Here is a 23063-nt window from a genome sequence, read left to right as displayed (position 1 = left end):
CCAAAAGAGTGTGCGCATGCGCTACCCCCACATATGCAAGTGCCCACACTTATAATTCAATGCTTGGGGAGGGTGAAAACAGCTCCCCCCCCCAAGAGGCCCTCTGGAGGCTGGAAACAGCCTGTTTCCCAACTTCTGATAGGCCCAGTAGGCTCCTGTTTCACTTTCCCCAGACTCCAAAGGCTTCCCTGGAGTTGGGAGGATAAAAATGCCCTCCCCCATCTCCCTGGAGGTTCTCTGGAAGTCAAAAGTGCCCTCCCAGAGCCTCTAGGTGAGCCAAAAATCAGCTGGCCAGCGCACACATACATGTTGGAGCTGAGCTAGGGCAACGACTCATGTGCCAGCAGATATGGCTCCACGTGCCACCTGTGGCACCCGTGCCATAGGTTCACCATCACTGCTCTAGAGTACACAGACACTCCCATTTTTGGCATGCCAGAAGAATACCTTCCACATCACCCAAATGATTAAAATATTTTTTAAACAAAAAGAGCTCTCAATAACACAACCAGACGCTCAATTTTGCTTTTCTAGAACATTATTTTTTTTCCAGTTCCCTGAGAAAGGGTCAGTCCCAAGGAAATGAGTATTATATTAATCACATTCATTACAGAATAGAACCATCAGTCTGATCCAAAGCAGGCCGTGAACCCTTCAAGATTTCACCTCTATGTTTTGATTTAGCCGGCTGCTAGAGAGGCTTCTGTAATCAGCTAGCCTTGAGTTTGACGCACGTCGGGATTGCATCACAGTTGACGGTCGGAATCGCCTGTGGCCACCTTCATCAACCTTATCAAAAACATAACCAGGAGGCTCTTTGAAAGAGGCAGGGCATATACGCACCTCCTTTGCGGTGTAACTTGTGCCATAGGTGGTGGTCTCAGCGAACGGCACATGAGATCTGGCCACTGGCAAGCGGGGCCGGAAGCTCTTAATGGAAGGGAGAGGGTGAGGGATGTAATGGGTTTGGAAGGAGGTTAGCAGGTCCATGGGCTCGGTGGGCAAGGTGATCTCGGTATGTGGCACGATGGGCTTGGGTCTTTCAGACTTCCAATGCTGGAAGTCTTGCTTCATAGTGGAGCAGTGGGCAAAGGGTTCTTTGTTTTCAACAACCTGGACCACAGGTTTACACGAGGTTGCCGGGCGGCCATGAGGATCTCCATAGTGGATCTGTGCTGTTGTCCGGAGATCCATCTTCTCTTTAGGGGGAGTATAAACCACTGGCTTCCTGCTGATGCGGGTACCTACTGGCCACGGTAAGAACTTCTCTTTGAATTCAGTAGTGCCTACAAAATTTCCCACATCTGGTTTGACATAAACTGGTTTCATGGACTTTGCTGGCTCTCCTGCTAACCCTTTATAAGAAAGATTGTGGGTGGTGAGGCCATCAAATGGAACATCAGAGCTCTTGAATGGCTCTTGTGTATGGACGAAGCGTTCTGGGAGGCGGTGAGGCACATAATTCAACTTATAATTAGTCATGCTGTCCAAGGGGACCTTTGACATGTGCAGAGGCCTTTTAGGCTTATAGCTAGTGGTGGTCACCAGCCCTTTGTATTGGTAAGCATCCTGGTTAGTGGTCCTGTGATCAAATTTGCTTTCTGGTGGATAGTAAATCTTATCTGGTTTAATCATCTCTCTTTTCGGCTGATTCCATGCCACGTAATCAGCTGAAATGTAAGCAGATGTGATTAAAGAGGATATCATTACTCTCAAACATTCCTGCCTCCATGCTAATAAATTGCAATTTTACCGCATTCAAGCAAACAATAAGACAGGAAAAAGAATGAAACTGGTTCTTTTTATATTAGAATGTCAAATGTCTATTTAGCAGTAAACCACATAAAGGCGGAGTCATGGGAATGGTTAATGGAATGAATATGGAATCGGGCAACTCTAGTTACATCATTTTGTTATTTCTAATTTTGGAGCATTGATCCCATTGCCAGACAGTCACTTTGGTAAAGCTGTTAAGACGTCAGCTAGAAACTGTTAAACCCTATATCAGTGATTGTGAACCTATGGCACAGGTGCCACAGGTGGCACACAGAGCCATATCTGCTGGCACTCAAGCCATTGTCCTACTGAGCTCCAGCATGCATGTGTGTGCTGGCCAGTTGATTTTTGGCTCGCACAGAGGCTCTGGGTGGGCATTTTTTGCTTTCAGAGAGCCTCCGGAGGAATGGGGGAGGGCATTTTTACCCTCCCTTGTCTCCAGGGGAGCCTTTGGAGCCTAGGGAGGGCAAAACACGAGCCTACTGGACCCACCGGAATTTGGGAAACAGGCCATTTCCAGCCACCAGAGGGCCTCCAGGGACCAGGAGAAGCTGTTTTCGCCCTCCCTAGGCATTGAATTATGGGTGTCGGCACTCGCGCATCTGCAATAGCATGTGTCCATGCTCTTTTGGCACCCAAGGGAAAAAAGGTTCACCATCACTGTCCTATATCAAGGCTGACAAACTCCCAACCCATGGACCGGATATGTCAAGCGCTGGCCACTCCCATGCCCAGTTTAGCAACATCACATGACACCACTGTGATGATGTGAGTTTGACACTCCTGCCCTAAGTCCTAGTCCTATCATAGGTATACAGTCAGCCTGCTGATTTTAGGGCAGTCTCTCTCTCTCTCTCTGAGCTCTAGGAAGCAGGCAATGGTGAACCACTTCTCAAAAACCCTGCACAGGATTTTCCAGGGAGTGGCCAGGTAGCAACACCAATTTGGAGATAATCCTGAAAAATCCCATTGCTAGCATAGAAGTAAGATGTGAGTAAAGTTCCACCAAGCATCTGCAACAGAGGTGGGATTCAGCAGGTTCTGACCAGTTCTGGGGAACCAGTAGTGGAAATTTTGAGTAGTTCAGAGTACCAGTAAATACCATCTCTGACTGGCTCTGCCCCCATCTATTCTCTGCTTCCCAAGTCCCAGCTGATAAGGAGGAAATGTGGATTTTGCAGTATCCTTCCATCAGGAATGAGGAGAGAATAGGGATTTTGCAGTAACCATCCCCCAGGAGTGAGGAGGGAATCAGGTTTTGTAGTATCCTTCTCCTGAAGTGAGGAGGGAATAGAGATTTTACAGTATCATTCTCAAGCCATACTCACTGAACCACACCATACCCACCAAACCACACCCACAGAATGCAGCAAAATTTTTTGAAACACACCACTGATCTACAGGTAGAATGGATGGCACCAATGGTGGGTTCCTATTGGTGCGCCCTGGCGCTCCATTCCAGTAGGAACCCTCCAATTGCGTAATAGCATGCACAATGGTTTTGCCAGGTGCTCTCTGCGCATGAAATCAAGGAAATATCTCACAAGGTTCTCTGGGCCTTTCTAACTTATAAAGATGATGACATTTCTTCTTCTTAAACATTGAACTGAAAGTTAATACAAACTTTTATAAATAAGTTGCAAAAGTCAGAGACAGTTGATTTCTTGTTTACTACTTCAAACATGGAATTCAAATTTTAAATTCCTCTTGATTTTGATGTCAATTGAAATCTTTTTCCTCCTATATAATTTTATTAAGAATTTGGATTTCAGTTATAAATCTAACATGAGCTCAACTTTTAAAAAGAGAACAGAAAGAAGTAAAAAATTCAAGAATAAAGAAAAAGAAGAATAAAAATATAATAAAGAGAGAATAAATAGATTTCTAGCCTTTACCACGAATGTAAACAAATTTACTGACTCCACTCCCTTTAAGGATACAAATATTTATCTCTTCATCCCACATCCTTTTTCTTAACTATGAACAAATCCATACAAACTTCTTTTTTCAATCCTGATGTCCACAGAAAATCCATAAAGGGTTAACAGTAATAACCTCATATCTTGTTTTAAACTTGATCAAATAAAACAATTTTATATTCCTTATTATTACTTCTAATAGTTTTAATCTTCAGTTTATTCAAATACTGTCAGAGAATTTGATTTCTTTTAATTTCTTCTTTCTCCTATTGCACAAAATTCTTCAAGGTTTTAGAAGCTTCTTTTGGTAAATCCACTAGGAAAAATAGGTTACTTTCCTGGTCTGTCATTTGTATTTCGCTTTTTCATTTTAAAACCTCAGCCAGGTTTTTTCCCCTAGAGTTATCTAGTGTAACTCTTTTCTAGGTGATTCTCTTGACCTTTTAGTGTAGACCTCTTTTGATACTATCTCATCTTTTCAGGTAAAAGTTATTCTTTGTATTTAGCATTTTTCTCTACTTAAAAACTTTAATTCCCTCTTATATCATCTTTGAATTCATGAAATTATTTATCTTTGCTGTCTTGTAAAAACCAAAACAGAATCTATTTTTCATGAGTTTTGTTCTTCACAATTACAGTAATTCCAAAATCTTATTGTAAAATTTTTAATACTCCAATTTTATCTGGATCCTAAATTTCTTTCTAGCTCTCTAAGATCAAGACTTATTTAATTTTTTGCTGTTCATTTTAGATTCTGTAAATTATGAACATTATGATTAAAATGTTATTCCATTGAGGATTGAAGGTAGACTCACCTGGCATTTTCAAAATTGTCAGTTCAAGGTCTCTAATAGCTTAGATGTCGTTAATGAGCAGGTTCCGAAACTGATTAGAAAGTGAAGTTTGTGAATTTAGTGTCTTTTAAAAGTCTTCTGCAGGAAGTAACAATGGCTTCATGTGTACCAGGATTTTGAAAAAAAATTAGGGCATCACAGAGCAAAGCAAAACATTGAAGTGAAACCATGCGTGACATGGCTCAGGCAGTCATCAGCATTGGCAAAGGAACACTAAAATTATCTTTGTATCTGGAGAAAATATTGTAGCTCAGAGTTAATGAAAAAAACTAAAACAAAACTTGCAAAGAATTCAGATATTTTATCATATCACTTATAGGCACCTATCCTGCTTAGTAGTTAGTTGATCATGTTTAATATTCTTAGATTAATTTTATGGTTATTTTTTTTTAACACTACCCTTATTCTTGCTGCATTGTATTGTACTGTATTTCCTATTGTTTTGTATTGTACTGTATTTCCTATTGTATTGCATTTTGTATTTATTATATTATATTATGTGTACTGTCTTACATAGTTCCCTCTAAGCTGCGTAGCATGCTGGAGTGCAGGCAAATCCTAAGGACAGCCCAGAGTTTTCCAAGCTGGCGTGGAGCCGGCGCGGTTTCTCCCCAACTGACAGCTGATCCGCCCCTCCCAAGCTGTCGGCAGGGGAGAAACCTCCGGCTTCTCTGGCTCTGTCTGAGGCTGCCGTCGCATGCACCCACCTCCCCTGTGACCTCAGAAGAGTAAACTAAAGGAATTATAATGCTCTAAAGTTGTGGTCCACTCAATGCAATATATTTTCTTTTCAAATTTCTAATGTATCCCTACTTGGGGATGCCACCATTGTGTGTATGCAACTTAAAATATCATTTTGAACAGTACACAGTACACAGTTTCTATATCATGTTCCCTCTGACCACTGGCCTTGTGGTCTCTTGGTTGTCCGTTCACATTCATTTCAATGGATGCTCATGTGTTCATGGGAGCAATTGCCCCAGGAGAAAGCTACTCATGCATTAATATACTATATACCTTAAATGTATTTTAAGGAAGATCTGGTTCTCCAGTCCAATTGGCTGGATATGAAAGATTGCTGGCTTTGTCATCCCCTTGAAAGCTGGTGAGCTTCGGACCTTAAAGGACGAATCACTACAATATGGATAAGATCGTGGAACCAATTATTTGAAGAAGATTTCCGTTTGCAGGGTATTTTGAAAAATCTTGCAAATTGCAACCAAATGTGGTGAACCTGCATTTTACCAGAGCTCTTCAAATAATCCTCAGCTGAAGGCTGCTCTAGATAGCACAGACCTTTGACCGAGACTTACATATGGCTCATATCATATCATGAAAACCCACTGATAGAGAAATCAATTCATGTCAATCCGCACATTTGAGATAATAAGTAAGACTGTCCAGATGTTACATGTATCTGAGACACGTTGAGGGAGAACAGGAGTTGCTTAATGTAATTTTTTTGTCATTGTAAAGGAAGAGTGACAGCGTCCATGTGACCTCACTAGGATCCAATTGCTTGGATAAAGTTGTCATGTGGAAGGATTGACAGACTCCTGGTTCTGCTGAATGAGGAAATGGTTTTATAAGATCCATCTTTCCCTTTCATACTTGCTACGGGTCTTAACTAGTAGACAATCTTCTTGTGACTAAGACCTATCAAATGAGTCTGATTACATCTTGATGATTGGCCTACAAGAATAATTTTGTTTCCTCCTTAATCGTTGATGTAGGTCTGCTTCGATCATCCATAGGCAACTCCCCATCATTTCACTCACATCTCTTCCAAAGTACCCACCATAAAAGGTTGTACACCATAAAACACCAAAGAGAGAGATAGGGGGGAAACTAGCACATGTGATCTGTGTAAGGGTCTTAAATATTTACACTTCCTTGGAGACTCTGAAAAAGGACAAGATCAAAATTTCCAGAAAATTTCAAGAGGCAAAAAGATTCATCAAGGCACCTATAAGCACCCCTTAAAACATATCAGCTTGCATGGTGAACAAATTATTTTCATTTGGGAGGTTATTGAGAAAAATGGCTAACGCCTAACACATTTAAAATATTTCTAATTATTCTTTCAGTTCTTACTTTTATATGTCGGCATTGTTTCCATCTTCTCGCCAGAAGAATAGCTTTGTTCCTGGGGCACACAAAGACCCACTCGAGATACAGAGTATGGGTTATAGTCATGTCTATATGTAGTCTGTAAGTCCATACATTCATTACTCTTGACATATTGATCAGGAGGTTTGTGTATAACACGGAAGACTTCGTGCGGGATATAATCTCTCCTGTAAAAATCAACGACTCTCATTAAGTGAATAGCTTGTAGTATACAGATAGACGTGCTTAAAACAATCCTATTGAAAACAATTTGACATGTTTCCAAGACATCCCATAGATTTTAATGACTCTAATTTAAGCAAAACTAAATCTAGATCTCCCAGAATGTTGCTTATTAAATTCACATAAACCCCGCATAAATTATACTGAAAAAGTTCCCACTGTTAATTTTCTTTTTGCTCATCAGAGATTTGGAGATACTTTTAGCGTTTAGATTGTTATATTATTTCTTACAGACACTTTAAAAAAAATTGTGACATAAGAGTACAAAATCATTCCAGTTTGGGAAAACTGAGCAGCAGAATCTACCAATGGATACTTTCTGTATTGTAGGAAGCTTTTAAGCAAATGTACAATAGAGCAAAGGTGCAGAGAGTATTTCTTGAATTGTGTTGATACAACTTTTACTATACTCCACTGATCAACTTATGCTGGCATAATACTTAATAATTTTTAAAGCCTTTTTATTTAGCTAATTGTTTCTTAGTCAATTTAAAGATCACAGGGTTTTGTGAGGGACAGATTAACTTTTTTCCCCTTCAAGATCTATTGTCAATTTTTTAAAATTGACAGTAGTGAATGAAAGTACAGTGTTCCCTCGATTTTCACGGGGGATGCATTCCGAGACTGCCCGCGAAAGTCGAATTTCCGCGAAGTAGAGATGCGGAAGTAAATACACTATTTTTGGCTATGAACAGTATCACAAGCTTTCCCTTAACACTTTAAACCCCTAAAGTGCAATTCCCCATTCCCTTAGCAACCATTTAGATCATTACTCACCATGTTTATTTATTAAAGTTTATTTAAAAAAATATTTATTAAAGTCCGATTAAAGTTTGGCGATGACATATGACGTCATCGGGTGGGAAAAACCGTGGTATAGGGGAAAAACCCGCAAAGTATTTTTTAATTAATATTTTTGAAAAACCGTGGTATAGACTTTTTGTAAAGTTCGAACCCGCGAAAATCGAGGGAACACTGTACTTCCTTATAAAATGCTTTAACTCAATGGAGATACGGCGTTTAAATATTTGTTTACTGAGTTAACAATAAACTACAAAAACAATACATTATAAAAACATTGCATGAAAAAGCACTCATGCTACTTATAGATGTTTATGCCACTGATGTATAAAGCTAGCACATAAACCTGTTCTGCGTGCCTCAGTTGTGAGACATCCAAATATACTCAGCAGGTAGCACAGGAGATTGGCTTGAAAGGCTATAGGGACAATAGCAACAAAGTTATAAGAAAGAGGGTGGACTTGGCTATTCCTCAGTTCTGGTTTTCCCATTGAGGAAGGAATTCTTTCAGCTGGGCAATCCCAACTAAATGGATTTGTGTAATCATTCAACTTTTCTTTCCTTTTGGCAAAGAAACAGTAGGAAAATCCAATTGGTTTACAAAGTGAGAGGCAATTACATCTGCAATTCATTCTTCATATTTCATGAAGTCATCTGCCCAAATATACAGTTTAAGACCACATCCAGAAGCATCCAGATAATAATGAAATCGACTGTTATCATCCAGATCTCGGAAAAGAAGGATGCATTGCAACATTATCGCACACACCAATATACAGAAAATGTGAATTCAAGTCCACAATCGTTGGCCTTTAACAGTTCTTGTTTTGGGGCTACTAGTTCTGCAACTCAGATGAAAGCCATTACACAGAGAACACTATTTGCTCCCACCTGGCGGTCATTTGGATTGTTCTGGTAGTTCTCAACACATCAGGATAGATCTGATAGCCCACCCTTTGCTTCCATTTCTGTTTTCTTTTAAAAGTGTTTTTTATTATTTTCAAATGAAAAACATTACGAACAAACATGAAAGGATCAGACAAAATGCATAACATAAAAAGGAGCTACAATTGCTCCGCTCAGAATAGAAGTCTTCTTAATACAAAAAGGAAAAACTATTATAGGTTAGATCAGTTCAGAGAAATAAACACATCTATTACAAAACTCTATCTATGAAAATTTCAATCTAATAAATTTAATTATTATTTTAACATCATCAAGCATTTTTTTTAATTCAACCATGTAGACCCTCTGCCAAATTTTATAAAATTCTGATTCTTCTTGATTATTCAACCACCTCGTCATCATGTCCAGCTCTGCACTTTCTATAATTTTCCTAAGAGGAGGAGGTATTTAGGAAAAATCCATTCCTGTTTCCTTACTTGGTTGTTGAAAGAGCTTCCATTGGCACTAGTTGCTTCTTGTACTCCGTGCTGGGCTTGCATGATTCCCTGGGTTGGGTGTTGGCATAAAGGGGGTATTTTTCCATATACTCAGACAGGAGACATGGCTTCTCATTTGTGCCAAAGATCTTGGTCGGTAGATGAGGACAATGATGGCGTCTGTTGAAGAAAGAAAATAATTATTGGGCTTCACTAAGATGCACATTAGTAGGAATCTCTCATGTTTTGTCATAATTACTATAGCAACTTGGATCTTGCTTTGTAAATGTATAGATATTAAATTGGGCAGCCAATACAGTACTTGCCTTTCTCCATCTGGTTGTTTTTTCCAAGGAGTCCCTGCGAATTTTATTCCACTGGTCGTTGCTGACTATAGGGTGTGGTGCCCATTTCTGTTTCAAGGCCATGGAGCCCATGGCTGTCCAAAGACATTTCCGTGTTCATGTGGCCAGTATGACATTGCGGAGTGCTGTTTTCTTCCCACCAGTGATTGGACTCATTCAAGACAATGTTGAATACCCATACAGACAGGAGGTTGAACAACTAACCTTGTGGGGCAACTGGAACACTCTGGAACTAAATATGCTCAAAACCATAGAAATGGTGGTAGACTTTAGGAGAAACCCTCCCATCCCACCACCTCTTACAATACTAGACTACACAGTATGAACAGTAGAGACCTTCAAATTTCTAGGTTCGACCATATTGCAAGATCTAAAATGGATACCTGACATCAAAAACATCAAAAAAGCACAACAAAGAATGTTCTTTCTGCACCAATTCAGAAAGCTCAAACTGCCCAAGGAGCTACTGATACAGTTCTACAGAGGAATAATTGAGTCTGTCATCTGCACCTCTATAAGTGCCTGGTTTGGTTCTGCAACCCAACAAGACAGACACAGACTTCAGAGAATAATCAGAACTGCAGAAAACTATTGCTACCAAACCTGCCTGCTGTTGAGGACCTGTATACTGCATGAGTCAAAAAGAGGGCTGTGAAAGTATTTACAGACCCTTCACATCCTGATAACAAACTGCTTCGACTCCTACCCTCAAAACGATGCTATAGAGCACCACACATCAGAACAACTAGACACAAGAACAGTTTTCCCCCCAAATGCCATCATTCTATTTCCCTCCACACTGTCAAACTATTTATCTCTGTACTATTAATCTTCTCATTGTTCACATCACCCATCTCCTCAAACAAATGACTGTATGACTAACTTTGTTGCTCGTATCCTTACAATTTATATTGACTGGATCCTAAAATGATTTGGTTGCTTATTTATATCCTATGACAATCATTAAGTGTTGTACCCCAGGGTCCTTGACAAATTTATCTTTTCTTTTATGTATACTGAGAGCACATGCACCAAGACAAATTCCTTGTGTGTCCAGTAACACTTGGCCAATTCTATTCTATTCTATTCTATTCTATTCTATTCTGTTCTGTTCTGTTCAGTTCTACTCTACTCTACTCTACTCTACTCTATTCTACTCTACTCCACTCCACTCCACTCCTCTCCTCTCCACTCCACTCCACTTCATTCCATCCCATTCTAAGTGGTACCTATTTATCTACTTGCATTTGCATGCTTTTGAACTGTTAGTTGAAAAGGAGCTTGGACAAGGACAGGAGCTCATCCCATCATGTGGTGCTCAGTCTTGAACCATCAGTTTTCCAGCTGACAAGCCCAGCAACTGCGGAGCCACCGCATTATTCCTGTTTTTCCTGAACTTGAAAGTAAATTGACTGATTTCAGAAACAACTGAGAAACCTTAACTAGAATGACATTTTTTTAAAAAAAATAGAGGAGGATACTCTGTGCACACTGTCTTCAATTCTTAGAGGAAAGATGGGATATAAATGCAATAAATTAATAATTTCATTTAATAAATGTAGTCCTTAAAACATTCTGTAATACATTATCTTAACCAAGAAAATATGTTAATTTTTAGTTTATTAATGAAGTCTATAACATCATTTCATGATGATGATGATGATGATGATTATTATTATTATTATTATTATTATTATTATTATTTATTAGATTTGTATGCCGCCCCTCTCCATAGACTCAGGGCGGCTCACAACAATAACAAAGACAATGTAAGAACAAATCTAATAATGATCGAAACATTTAAATATATTAAAGGGTTAAATAAGGTTCAGGAGGGAAGTGTTTTTAATAGGAAAGTGAACACAAGAACAAGGGGACACAATCTGAAGTTAGTTGGGGGAAAGATCAAAAGCAACATGAGAAAATATTATTTTACTGAAAGAGTAGTAGATCCTTGGAACAAACTTCCAGCAGACGTGGTAGATAAATCCACAGTAACTGAATTTAAACATGCCTGGGATAAACATATATCCATCCTAAGATAAAATACAGAAAATAGTATAAGGGCAGACTAGATGGACCATGAGGTCTTTTTCTGCCGTCAGACTTCTATGTTTCTATGTTTCTAATTTAAAAAACACTAAAACCCCATTATTAAAAGCAAGCATACACACAAACATACCATGTATGAACCATATAGGCCCGGGGGAGATATCTCAGTTCGCCCATGCCTGACGGCAGAGATGGGTCTTAAGAACTTTACGAAAGGCAAGGAGGGTGGGGGGATTCTATTTTGTATTCCAATTATTCAGATTCCCTTATCAAAAACATTGGTTTATGTTGGCGTTGGCTCATGGCCAGCTCCTCTGGTGGCAGATTTTGAACCAGAGGAGCCGGGTTCGTCGGAGCACCGGAGACCTGTGTGCCTCTCGGAGGGCCCAGACAGTGAGGAGGAAGGAGAGACGGAAGCTGAAAGTGCTGGAGAGGCAGAGATAGAGGCCCCTGCAGTGCCTGTGGAACCCACAAATGAAATTAAACTCAGCAACTGAACCTAGAAACAAACCTGTGCTTTCTGGATTAAAATTCAATGTACAACTTGCTTTGACCCACCAACATGTATACAGAAACAAGGTTCCCTTTGAATTTTAAAATGTGGAATCTCGCCAGAGGACATAATTGGAAATAAACCGAAGCATTCCTAGATGAATTAAAAAATTTGTTCAGGACTCTTTTCTTGGTGCAATTTTGATTCAAATTATAACACAGAGACATCCTGCAAATGCCAAGTGTTTAGCCCTGATTGATGAAAATCTCTCCTTTCTACTTCATCTTGAAGTAGAAGAGGGAACGGAGATAACATCTATACAATTCAGGAAAACATTGGGCTACTGTTCCACAATCCCTAATGACTTGCCATCTGGAATAAGGCTAAGTAGAGGTAGTGTCAAGTGACATCTGGAAAGGTACAGATTTCCTACCTAGTAGGAAATTATACTGTATTTAATTCTTCATCAGGGAGAAACTGTTTAATTGGCGTTCAGTATGTACGGTTAGAAGTCAATTTGTAAGACATTAGGTGTTTGCAGCCAAACCACAATGAGAAGGCAGGAAAAAAAAGTGAAATGGAAGAAGGGTGAACATAATGCAACCACTACAGCTGTGCATAACCACAATACATTCAGTGTGATTGTAGAAACATCTTTGATGTTGCTTGTTGCTTCAAGCGAAGATAACTACGTTTCGGGGCAGTTGTCCGATTAACAGTGGAGGGCTGCAAACATTTTTACTACCACAAAGAGGATGTGGCTTATTGTGTGGGTGTGGCTTGATGGTCATGTGAGCGGATAGGAGATGCTTGCCGGCCATGTGACCAGGTGGGAGTGGCTTGATAATCATATGACCGGGGGTGGCTTAAAGGTCATGTGACTGGGTAGTGGCTTAACGACCAAGATAAGTTTTCAAATAAATGCTTGGACTCTTTTTCAGTTGATAAAGTCACATTATTTGAATAACCACAAAAAGGACAAATGATAGACAGCATGTCTTGTTGAGCACAGTAACATTTAAAGGTTTTGTACTGAGCCCACAAGGTTCAGAATGATAACAGATTAGGCAAGTAACTCAACTTTCTTTAATTGCTATAAAAGTTCAGTTCTAGATAATAATTAAAATTATTAAAGGCGTTTATGGGTAAAAACATACTATTTAATCATTTCCTATTTTAAAAGTAATTAAGAATCATACTAAGGTACTAGAAAAGGAAAGACAATAAAAAAAGTATTAAGTATTCAATAAATAACGCACAAATTTATTACCCCCACTGGATCCCCCCCCCCGTGGGGGCAACAACCCATTACTGCCAATTAACCACATTGGAAATTGGGGAACACAGGTAATTTTTGACCTACGACCACAATTGAGGCCAAAGTTTCTGTTATTAAGTGAAACATTTGTTAATTGAGTTTTGTTCCATTTTATGAGCTTTCTTGCCACAGTTGTTAAGTGAATCACGGCAGTTGATAGCAATAGCTATCGCACTTAAGCTTATATAGTACTTCACAGTGTTTTACAGCTCTCTCTAAACGTTTCACAAAGTCAGCCTATTGCCCCCAACAACCTGGGTCGTCATTTTACCCAACTCAGAAGGATGGAAGGCTGAGTCAACCTTGAGTCTGGTGAGACTTGAACTGCCAAACTGCAAGCAGCCAGCAATCTAGCAGAAGTAGCCTGCACTGCTGCATTTTAACCACTGCACTACCACGGTTCTTAAGAACCAGATTACTGATAAATTAGTAATCCATTTCTTAAATACATCCGGGTCCACCTTCTGCCGCACAAATCCCAGTGACCGGTTAGGTCCCACAGTCGGTCTTCTTCGGGTCCCGTCAACTAAACAATGTCGTCTGGCGGGACCCAGGAGAAAAGCCTTCTCTGTGGTGGCCCCGACCCTCTGGAATCAGCTCCCCCCCAGAGATCAGAATTGCCCCCACCCTCCTTGCCTTTTGTAAGCTCCTCAAAACCCACCTCTGTCGTCAGGCATGGGGGAACTGAACTACACTTTTTCCCCTAGGCCTATACAATTTATGCATGGTATGTTTGTGTGTGTGTATGTTTGGTTTTAATAAGGGTTTTTAAAATTATTTTAAACATTAGATTTGTTACATGCTGTTTATTACTATTGTTAGCCGCCCCGAGTCTAAGGAGAGGGGCGGCATACAACTCTAATAAATAAATAAATAAATAAAATATATCTGGCTCCCCATTGATTTTGCTAGTCAGAAGTTTGCAAAATGTAATCACAAGACCTCGAGACACCACAGCAGCCATAAATATGAACCAGTTGCCAAGCATCTGAATTTTGATCACGTGATCCTGCGGATGTTGCGAAGGTCATCGTAGCTGTGAAAAACGATCACCGGTCCTGTTTTTCAGCACCATTGTAACTTTGAACAGTTGCTAAACAAATTGTTGTAAATTAAGGATAACCTATACATGACTGTGTTGAAGACTGAACATTTTTTGCAGTATCCTATCCTACAGATTTAACACAATGAAATCTGTAATCCTTAGAAAACTGAACTCTTTTGGAGTTTCCCCGATGTTTCCATTTTTTACTTTGGCCGCTGTTCTCATCCTGCGTTTGATTTTAGATTTTTTTTTAAAGACTTAACCCACAGCTACCTAACAGGATTTTTTTTCCCAGTACGGATAAGCCTAGAAACAAACAAAACAAGGAGACATCAGGCTGCTATTAAATTCACAGAATGCAGAAACAGAAACATTGTAAGGTGGCAATCCGATTCTACCCTCAGGAGAAAAAAAGCAATATTACAAGCAATTGCTTTAATTAGGTGCCTGATCAGTCAAAATAAGGAGCAACTTTTCAGGTGGAATAAAGAGTCCAATTCCACGTGCATCTGTTTAGAAGAATCGTTGGGTCCACCGAGGCTTTCTACTCTACAGACGTGAATTGTATAATGACTGTAATTACTCTGGCCTAATTTGCCAGCTGAATATACAATTAGCATAGAGAGAGCAAGAAGTCACACGTTCTGTATTTATCATGGCTTATGCTGTCAGGGCTGCCTAAAGCATGACATCATCTCTATGAAAATGCATTTCCAAGTTCAAGCAGATGATGAAAAGATCGTTCAATTGGTGTGCAACTCCTCGAGTGCTCAACGTTAATCCCCGAAGTGGGATCAGGACTTCAGGCAGGCCTCGACTTACGACCGCAATTGAGCCCCAAATTTTCTGTTGCTAAGTGTTGTGGTTAGCTCTGGTCCAGCTCCTGCCCCAAGGACTGTGGATCTGGGGGAGACATCCACATGCTGCAGGCCTGTTTTGTGGAATCTGATGATGAAGGCTCCTCTGACCAAGAAGACATGAGTGACAGGGAGGAGGAGAGTGTGGCAGACAGCTCAGAAGGAGATCAATTATCTAGCTCCTCCTTGGATTCGGAACAAGAGTTAATGATACAGCCACGCATGCGGAGAGCGATGCATAGGCAACAACAACTGAGAGATTATTATCAAAGAAAATGAGGCCACCTGTGGTTGGGTGGGGCTGTGGTAATTAGTGAGGCTGCTATAAATAGCAGCCTGTGGGTTTGGCCATTGTGGAGGATTATCTGATCATTGTGTTTTGTGACTGCTTTACTGACTTTGACCTTTTGTGTGCTGATTTTTCCCCCACTTTGAAACTAAACCAGAGCAAAGTGTGTTTCACTTTGTGAAAGAAGAAGGACTGTGAATTGCCTCACAGCTGCAAGATAAGTATCACAGAACTGATAAGGGACTTGTACAAATTACCAGTTTGTTTGGAGATGAGTGCTCTTTGCTATACCAAAAGAGGGCTTGGTTTAAGCGAATTTTCATTATAAAGAACATTGTTTTGAATTTTCAAACGGGTGTGTGTCTGAAATTTGTACCTGTGAATTTTTGGGAGGAGTCTACCAGAGAGCCCGACAGAACACTAAGCGAGACAGTTGTTCAGTGAATTGGGACCCCTTTTATGACTCTTCTTGCCCTGCTTGTTAAGTGGATCACTGCCGTTGTTAAGTTTGTAATCCAGTTGTTAAGTGAATCTGGCTTCCCCATGACTTTGCTTGTCAGAATATCACAAAAAGGAGATCACATAGCCCCAGGGGACTGCAACCATCACAACTATTGTTAATGCATGAGCAGAATAATCCTGGTTTACCAAGGTTGTGCACACACAGAAACGTTTAGATTGAGATTAGTTGTGAATAACTACTCAGCCACACACAGATATACCAACCTGAATTAAAGTTTACTTAGTGAGTTCCATTAGCAAAACCAATTTGACAATTCTATCCCTCCATAGAGTGGGCATTCTCCAGGTCCCGTCAACAAAACAATGCCGTCTAGCGGGACTCAGGGGAAGAGCCTTCTCTTTGGCGGCCCCAGCCCTCTGGAATCAGCTCCCCCTGGAGATTAGGACTGCCCCCACCCTCCTTGCCTTTCAAAAGCTCCTGAAAACCCACCTATGTCGCCAGGTATGGGGAAACTGATATACTCCTTAGCTACTATGGTTTTTTATGTATGGTTTGTTAGGTTGCGTGATTATTTTTTATAATAAGTTTTTTTAAACTTGTCTTTAACATTAGATTTGTACATTGTATATTGTTTTTGTGAGCCGCTCTGAGTCCTCGGAGAGGGGTGGCATACAAATCTAATAAATTATTATTATTATTATTATTATTATTATTATTATTATTATTATTATTATTATTATTATTATGAGTCTAAACAGTAATGGGTTCCAACCTGTTCCGGCCACTCTATAGAGTGGTAGCAAAAATGGAGCTGTGCTCGCAGCTCGGAGTGATTGGCGGGTGGGTGCACGTGCCCACGTGAGATTTGGCTTCTGCGCATGTGCAGGAAGCCAAATCTCATGTGAGGTTGTTTGCGCACATGTGATTTCCCTGATTTTCAGTGTGCGCGGAAGCAAAGAAATCGCCGAAAATCGGTGAAATCTCTCACACGTGAGCATCCCCGCATGAGATTTGGCTTCCTGTCCATGTGCAAAAGCTGAATCTCGCACTGATGCGCATGCACTCACCCACCGGATACACACGCAACCGCTCTGGTCACTGGGAGCACTGGCGACGGGGAACCCTTACCTAGTGGTTACGTGTCTGAATGTACATCCTATGACCAAAGGGATACTACAACAGTCATAACTATGAAAAATGGCCATACATCACTTTTTTTTCAACGCCATTGGAACTTTGAACAGTCACTAAATGAATTGTGGTAAGTTGAGGGCTCCCTGCACTTTTTGCCAGCTTCGGAGCCAATGCCATCATGTCCCACACTGCCACCGATCAGAAAAACCAGAAAGCTTTGAGACCATAGTTCCCTCTAAGCTGAGCAGTGAGCAGTCGCTCACTTAAAAATCATCATCAACTCAGAGTTTTCCAAACCTGCCCAGAAGCCGAGAGGGAAGGAGTGAGAGGGAAGGAGAGAGAGAGGAAGAGAGAGAAACAGATAAAAAAAGAGAGGAAGGAAAAGAGAATGAAAAAGAATGGGAGTAAGGAAGGGAGAAAGAAAATCAAAATCTAGTTTGAAACTAGCTCAACTATTTAAGTGGCATTTTGATATTGATAGAGTTGCCCTATTATGAGCTCACTGTTATAAACACACAGTACAGTATTTTATTTTGAAATTCTCTGAGGCAAAACAGGGTGGGTTTTTTATTTGTTTGTTTGTTTGTTTGTTTTTTGTTTGTTTGTTTGTTTGTTTATTATTTCTGTGCCGCCCAGTCCCGAAGGGACTGCCGCTCAGACACTATACTTTTCCGCCCACCCCCCAAAAAATTAGAGGGAACACTGTTTGAGACCACTGCCATAGATAATCCTTGTTAATAAAGGATGTTGAAGAATTAGGAGGGTTGCTACACTTTCTTATTTGAACAACGAGGGATCTCACTGCGAGTTCCAAGTCTTTTCTTTTTTTTTGGAGCCCAAGATGGTGCTGAGATCCTCACTAACTCTCTGAACTGTATAAAATTTCTTTACAATGCTTGAAGATCCAGACATAGGTTGTGATGAGTGCTCCCTGCTTGCTTTTATGAACAGCTCTGTTGTAACCCAAAGTGAGCTGCAAGAATTCCTACCAACTTTGCCAAATCCCCCATCCAGCGTTACTAGCCAAGGTAGCCCAAATGAGGTAGATAGCAACACTGTCAATTTGCCTATGAAACAGATCAAGGGCTTGTTTATGAGAACTCCAGGAGAGAAATAAGAACAAACCAACAGAAATAAACAACATTCCTTGTATGGATCCAGTCAATTGCTATTATATATTGTGTTAGTATAAAACATTATATAGCTTCCCCCCACCCCATTTAGGCTGAATATCTGGTAAGCACCTGGACATTGGTGCTTGGTTCCCATGGTTTAAGACTCTGTATAATATACAGATCCAGTTTATCCAACAGACCATTGTTTAACCAAGCCATGACTTAGAGAAATGTGTAAACCCAGCCAGAAATTGAATATATGAAGCAAACCATTGACATAAACAAGAAATGCTTTCTCCAGACAACAAAGACTAGCCGTGGTAACAGAAGTCAGAAGTATCTCCAAACATTTGGAGGTAAGCTATGGCACCTTCCAGGCTGTAGAACCATGTTTCTCTATTTTAATGTTTTAATTTTTAATTCGTAATTTTTTAATTATGTAATTTTTTATTTTTTATTGTTTTATTTTGTCAAGTACATATTGGTAGCATACATAGATATAACGTTGTTTATATACATGAGATGGGTACTAATAAGAGGGAAACATTAGAACAGGGATGGTAGGCACACTAGTGCATTTATGTATGACCCTTGCTGACCTCTTAGGAATCAGGTGAGGTCAACAGTGGATAGACTAAGGGTGAAATTTTGGGAGTTTGGTGATGAAACTACAGAGTCAGGTAGTGAGTTCCATTAGCAAAACCAATTTGACAATTCTATCCCTCCATAGAGTGGGCCTTCTCCAGGTCCCGTCAACAAAACAATGCCGTCTAGCGGGACTTAGGGGAAGAGCCTTCTCTGTGGCAGCCCCAGCCCTCTGGAATCAGCTCCCCCCGGAGATTAGGACTGCCCCCACCCTCCTTGCCTTTCACAAACTTTTGAAAACTCATCTATGTCGCCAGGCATGGAGGAATTGATATATCCTCAGCTGCCTTGACTTTATGTATGGTATGTTTGGGTTGTATGACTGCTTTTAATAGGGGTCTTTTAAAACTGTTTTTAACATTGGATTTGTATATGATGTTTTATTTGTTGTGAGCCGCTCCGAGTCCTCGGAGAGGGGTGGCATACAAATCTAATAAATAAATAAATAAATAAATAAATAGGTTTGTTTTCCTAATTTCCAGCGACTTCCTAGAATCCGACAGATGACTAAGAACATACCAGAACAGATCAAAATTTCCCATGTCCCATGATCTCTCATAATTATTCTACTCAACGAATCAGCAGAAAACATTAAGAAGTATATGGGATGAGGCTAAGCTGAGAGGACAAAGCTTTTAATAAGGTTGGTGACTGGCCCCTCCTGTAGCCAGAGGAGGAGGAGGCGGTGTGTGAGTTAGCATCAAGGCAACCAGAGAGCTCCGAGGGGGAAGAGGGAATGGAGTTGGAAGAGAGAGAGAGAGAGAGAATGAGAGAGAGAATCATCTTTCAGCCCTCAGATGGAGAATCAACAACCCCCAGATCTGGAGATGTCTGATGAGGGTAAAAAGGAACAGCTGGGTCTAGTGCCTGATGCATAGAAGACAGAGAAGAGGTGAGCAGTGGAAATCCATGGGCCGATCCTTGATAAGAAAGTGCCACTGCTGCTAACAAAACCTCAGGCTGGCTGTGAGGATAAAAGGCAGGGGGAGAAGATGAATAGATGTGGCAGACAACTATTCATCTTCCTGGTGGACGGACTTGTTCGTATGCATTGAGAAACCTTTTGACAGGGCTACCAGCATTAAATGAATCTTGGAGCTTCACAGGGTTTGTCATGTTTGGGGAGCTAAGTCAGAATAATAGCAGTAGCAATAGCATTTACCGCTTCACAGTATATAACTATGAATATAACAAATAGACTACATTTTAGTATTCATGGGCTTCAGAATTCTTACAGGCAAATTCCCTATTCTGGCGCTAGTCTTTGACTCATTTATTTAGATTCATTTAATTTCAACAGTCAGCCTAGCATTTCCATCAAATGATCTATAGACTGTATAGCAGTGATTCTCAAGCTGGGGTTGTGGACTCCTTTCGGGGTCGAATGATCATTTCACAGGGGTCACCTAAGACCATGGGAAAAGACAAATTTCCCATGGTGTTAGAAACCAAAGCTTCTATTCTGGCGCCTATTCAATCCGACCAATCAGGCGTTTACAGTGGAGGTGTCCCTCTGACCTTTCTGCCAATCAGCTTAAAGCTCTGTTGGGAGAATTGGTGCTAGACATGGTTGGGGGTCACCACAACATGAGGAATTGTATTAAGGGGCCACAGCATTGGAAAGGTTTAGAACCACTGCCGTATAGATATATACAAGCTTCTTTCAAGCTGAACTTGATGTTTAGAGATTTCATGAAGGTTTGAGGAACCAGTGTGGAAGTGATTTGTTACTGTCTTCTTCGAGCATGGATGGATGGCTAGAGATATAAAGAGAGAGGGAGGGCGGGAGAGAGAGAAAAAAAGACAGACAGACAGAGAGAGAGAGAAAGAGATCTTACCAGCAACCTATAATTCTGCTATTTCCTGAAGGCCTCCCTCCAAGTGCTAATTAGGTTCAACCCCTGCTTATTTTTCCAAAGCAGACATTGGCCAGGTGGTTTCACCTGTTGAGAAAGAGAGAGAGAGAGAAAGAAAGAGATCCTCGGGAAATAAAAATGGTGGTTGGCTGCAGTCCAGCACTTTGGAAGCAAGCCCAGAAAAAGACAATCGTGGCTTGATAGAAAGTTTCCTGGAAGGTTAGAGGGAAAACATGTTTAGCTGGCCTCCTGATAAATAGACCTTTGTTCACGCACATCATTAGTGGTTATTTGATGAGAGTGTCCATAGCATGCTACCAACATTTGGAGACTCCTACCTCCAGGTGTAAACATCTCAGCCATCTTCCCCCCTGTCTCATATCTGCACCTCGCAGATAGAGGAGGAGAAGGAGGAGGGAAGGAACAGATGAAGGATGGGTTAACTTAGAGATACAGGCAGTTAAGGAAGAAAATCACCCATGTGCAATGCATTTGAATATGGCACCATAAACTATTTGATGTGGATCATATTATGAAAACGAAGGGGGTGGGAAATAACACTGTAGACAGAGAGCCATATGGAAACAAGAACACTTTGCTCTTAGATGTTGAATGTTTTAGACATAAAACCTAGCACAATAAAAAGCAACTGCTCTGTTGGGAAAGCAGAAATGTGAAGGTTCGGAGCTGATGACCGCGCAGGAGAATTCAGTCCAAAACCTTTTTTCCAAAATGTCATGCTCGGAGCCTTGCACTCTTGACAGTTAAACCTCTTCCTGCCCTCCCATAATTAAGGGTTCACTAGGAAAGCTGGCCATCTTTCAGACTAATACAATCCATGCGCACATCTGCAGGTCTCAATATTTCAGAGGCGATGCTGAGCTGTTGTTAGGGACTTGAATAAAACATAAAACACTGACTCTTAGTCTGAGATCAAGGATTATAACCAGATCGTTTGCTTGGTCTCATTTTTATATATCTCTGGAAGATGTCTGTTATTTATTCATCCCGAGAACAGCCTATGTTCCACTGCTGTGTTTAAAACCATGTGCAGGGGGCAGTTTGTAATAACATTACAGATTGTCCTTAGCTTACAACCATTCAAAGTTAGAACAGCCCTGAAAAAGGTAACTTGTGGCCTGTTTCCACACTTACGTCCATTGTAGCATCCCCATGCAGAAATGGTTTGCTACCGGTGTGATAGTGACTGTGCCCCAGTAGCGGCCACCAGATTGTGCAATTTACACACACCCGCTCCGGGGGCAGTCCTATGGCCACCGCCATCTCTTTTTTTTTCAATTTTTCATATTTTTTGCTTCGTGCGCATGTGCAGAAGCAAATCTTGTGAGCGTGTGCGCGTGTGTATGAGATTTTGGTGATTATTTTTGCTTCTGCGCATGCATGAAAGCAAAAAAAATTGCAGAAATCTCTCTGTCGTGTGCGTCCCCTCGTGAGATTTCAGTGCATTTTTGCTTCCTGTGTATATGCAGAAGCAAAAACACGCTAGGGACACAACGGAAGCTGTGCACGCAGCACACCAGGAGTGGCGGTAATGGCAATCTGCCCCTGTCCCCATGGTCACATGATCAAAATGCTGGGCAAACTGGTTCGTATTTATGAAGGTTGCAATATCCTGGGGAGATCCCTTTGCCGATCTTCTGATAAGCAAAGTCAATGGGGAAACCAGATTCACTTTAATAATAATAATAATAATAATAATAATAATAATAATAATAATAGTAGTAGTAGTAGTGATAGTAATAGTAATAGTAATGGTAATAGTAATGATAATAATAATTATTATAGTAGTAGTAATAGTAATAGTAATAGTAATAATAATAATAATAATAATAATAATAATAATAATAATAATAATAATAATAGACGATCCAAAGTGCAGACTCTGTAAAGAAACAGATGAAACAATTGATCACATACTCAGCTGCTGCAAAAAGATCGCACAGACTGACTACAAGCATAGACATGATGCTGTGGCACAGATGATCCACTGGAACTTGTGCCGGAACTATCATTTACCAGTGGCAAAGAACTGGTGGGATCATAAGCCCGAAAAAGTGGCCGAAAATGAGCAAGCAAAACTACTGTGGGACTTCCGACTTCAGACTGACGGAATTCTGAAGCATAACACACCAGACATCCTGATTGTGGAGAAAAAGAAAGTATGGATCATCAACATCACAATCCCAGGGGACAACAGAATTGAGGAGAAGCAGCTAGAGAAATTAGTGAGATACGAAGATCTAAAAATCGAGCTGCAACGACTCTGGCATAAGCCAGTGAAAGTGGTCCCAGTGGTACTTAGCACGCTGGCCGCAGTGCCAAAGGA

The 23063-nt window shown here is 40.6% G+C and overlaps 1 protein-coding gene across 1 annotated transcript in view; it reads right to left on the bottom strand.

Moving 5' to 3' along the window:
- Nucleotides 1-654: 654 nt before the first annotated feature.
- SAXO1 (stabilizer of axonemal microtubules 1) overlaps nucleotides 655-23063 on the bottom strand; it is a 36355-nt gene continuing 13946 nt past the window's right edge. Inside the window, exons 2-4 of the mRNA XM_070742529.1 lie at nucleotides 9085-9264; nucleotides 6644-6846; nucleotides 655-1670 (exon numbers count right to left, since the gene is read on the bottom strand). Coding sequence (XP_070598630.1) covers nucleotides 655-1670; nucleotides 6644-6846; nucleotides 9085-9264 — 1399 coding nt within the window. The remainder of the gene's footprint in view (nucleotides 1671-6643; nucleotides 6847-9084; nucleotides 9265-23063) is intronic.

Source organism: Erythrolamprus reginae, chromosome 2 (assembly GCF_031021105.1).
Source record: "Erythrolamprus reginae isolate rEryReg1 chromosome 2, rEryReg1.hap1, whole genome shotgun sequence".
Lineage (NCBI taxonomy): Eukaryota > Metazoa > Chordata > Lepidosauria > Squamata > Dipsadidae > Erythrolamprus > Erythrolamprus reginae.
This window is presented reverse-complemented; position numbering and strand designations above follow the sequence as displayed.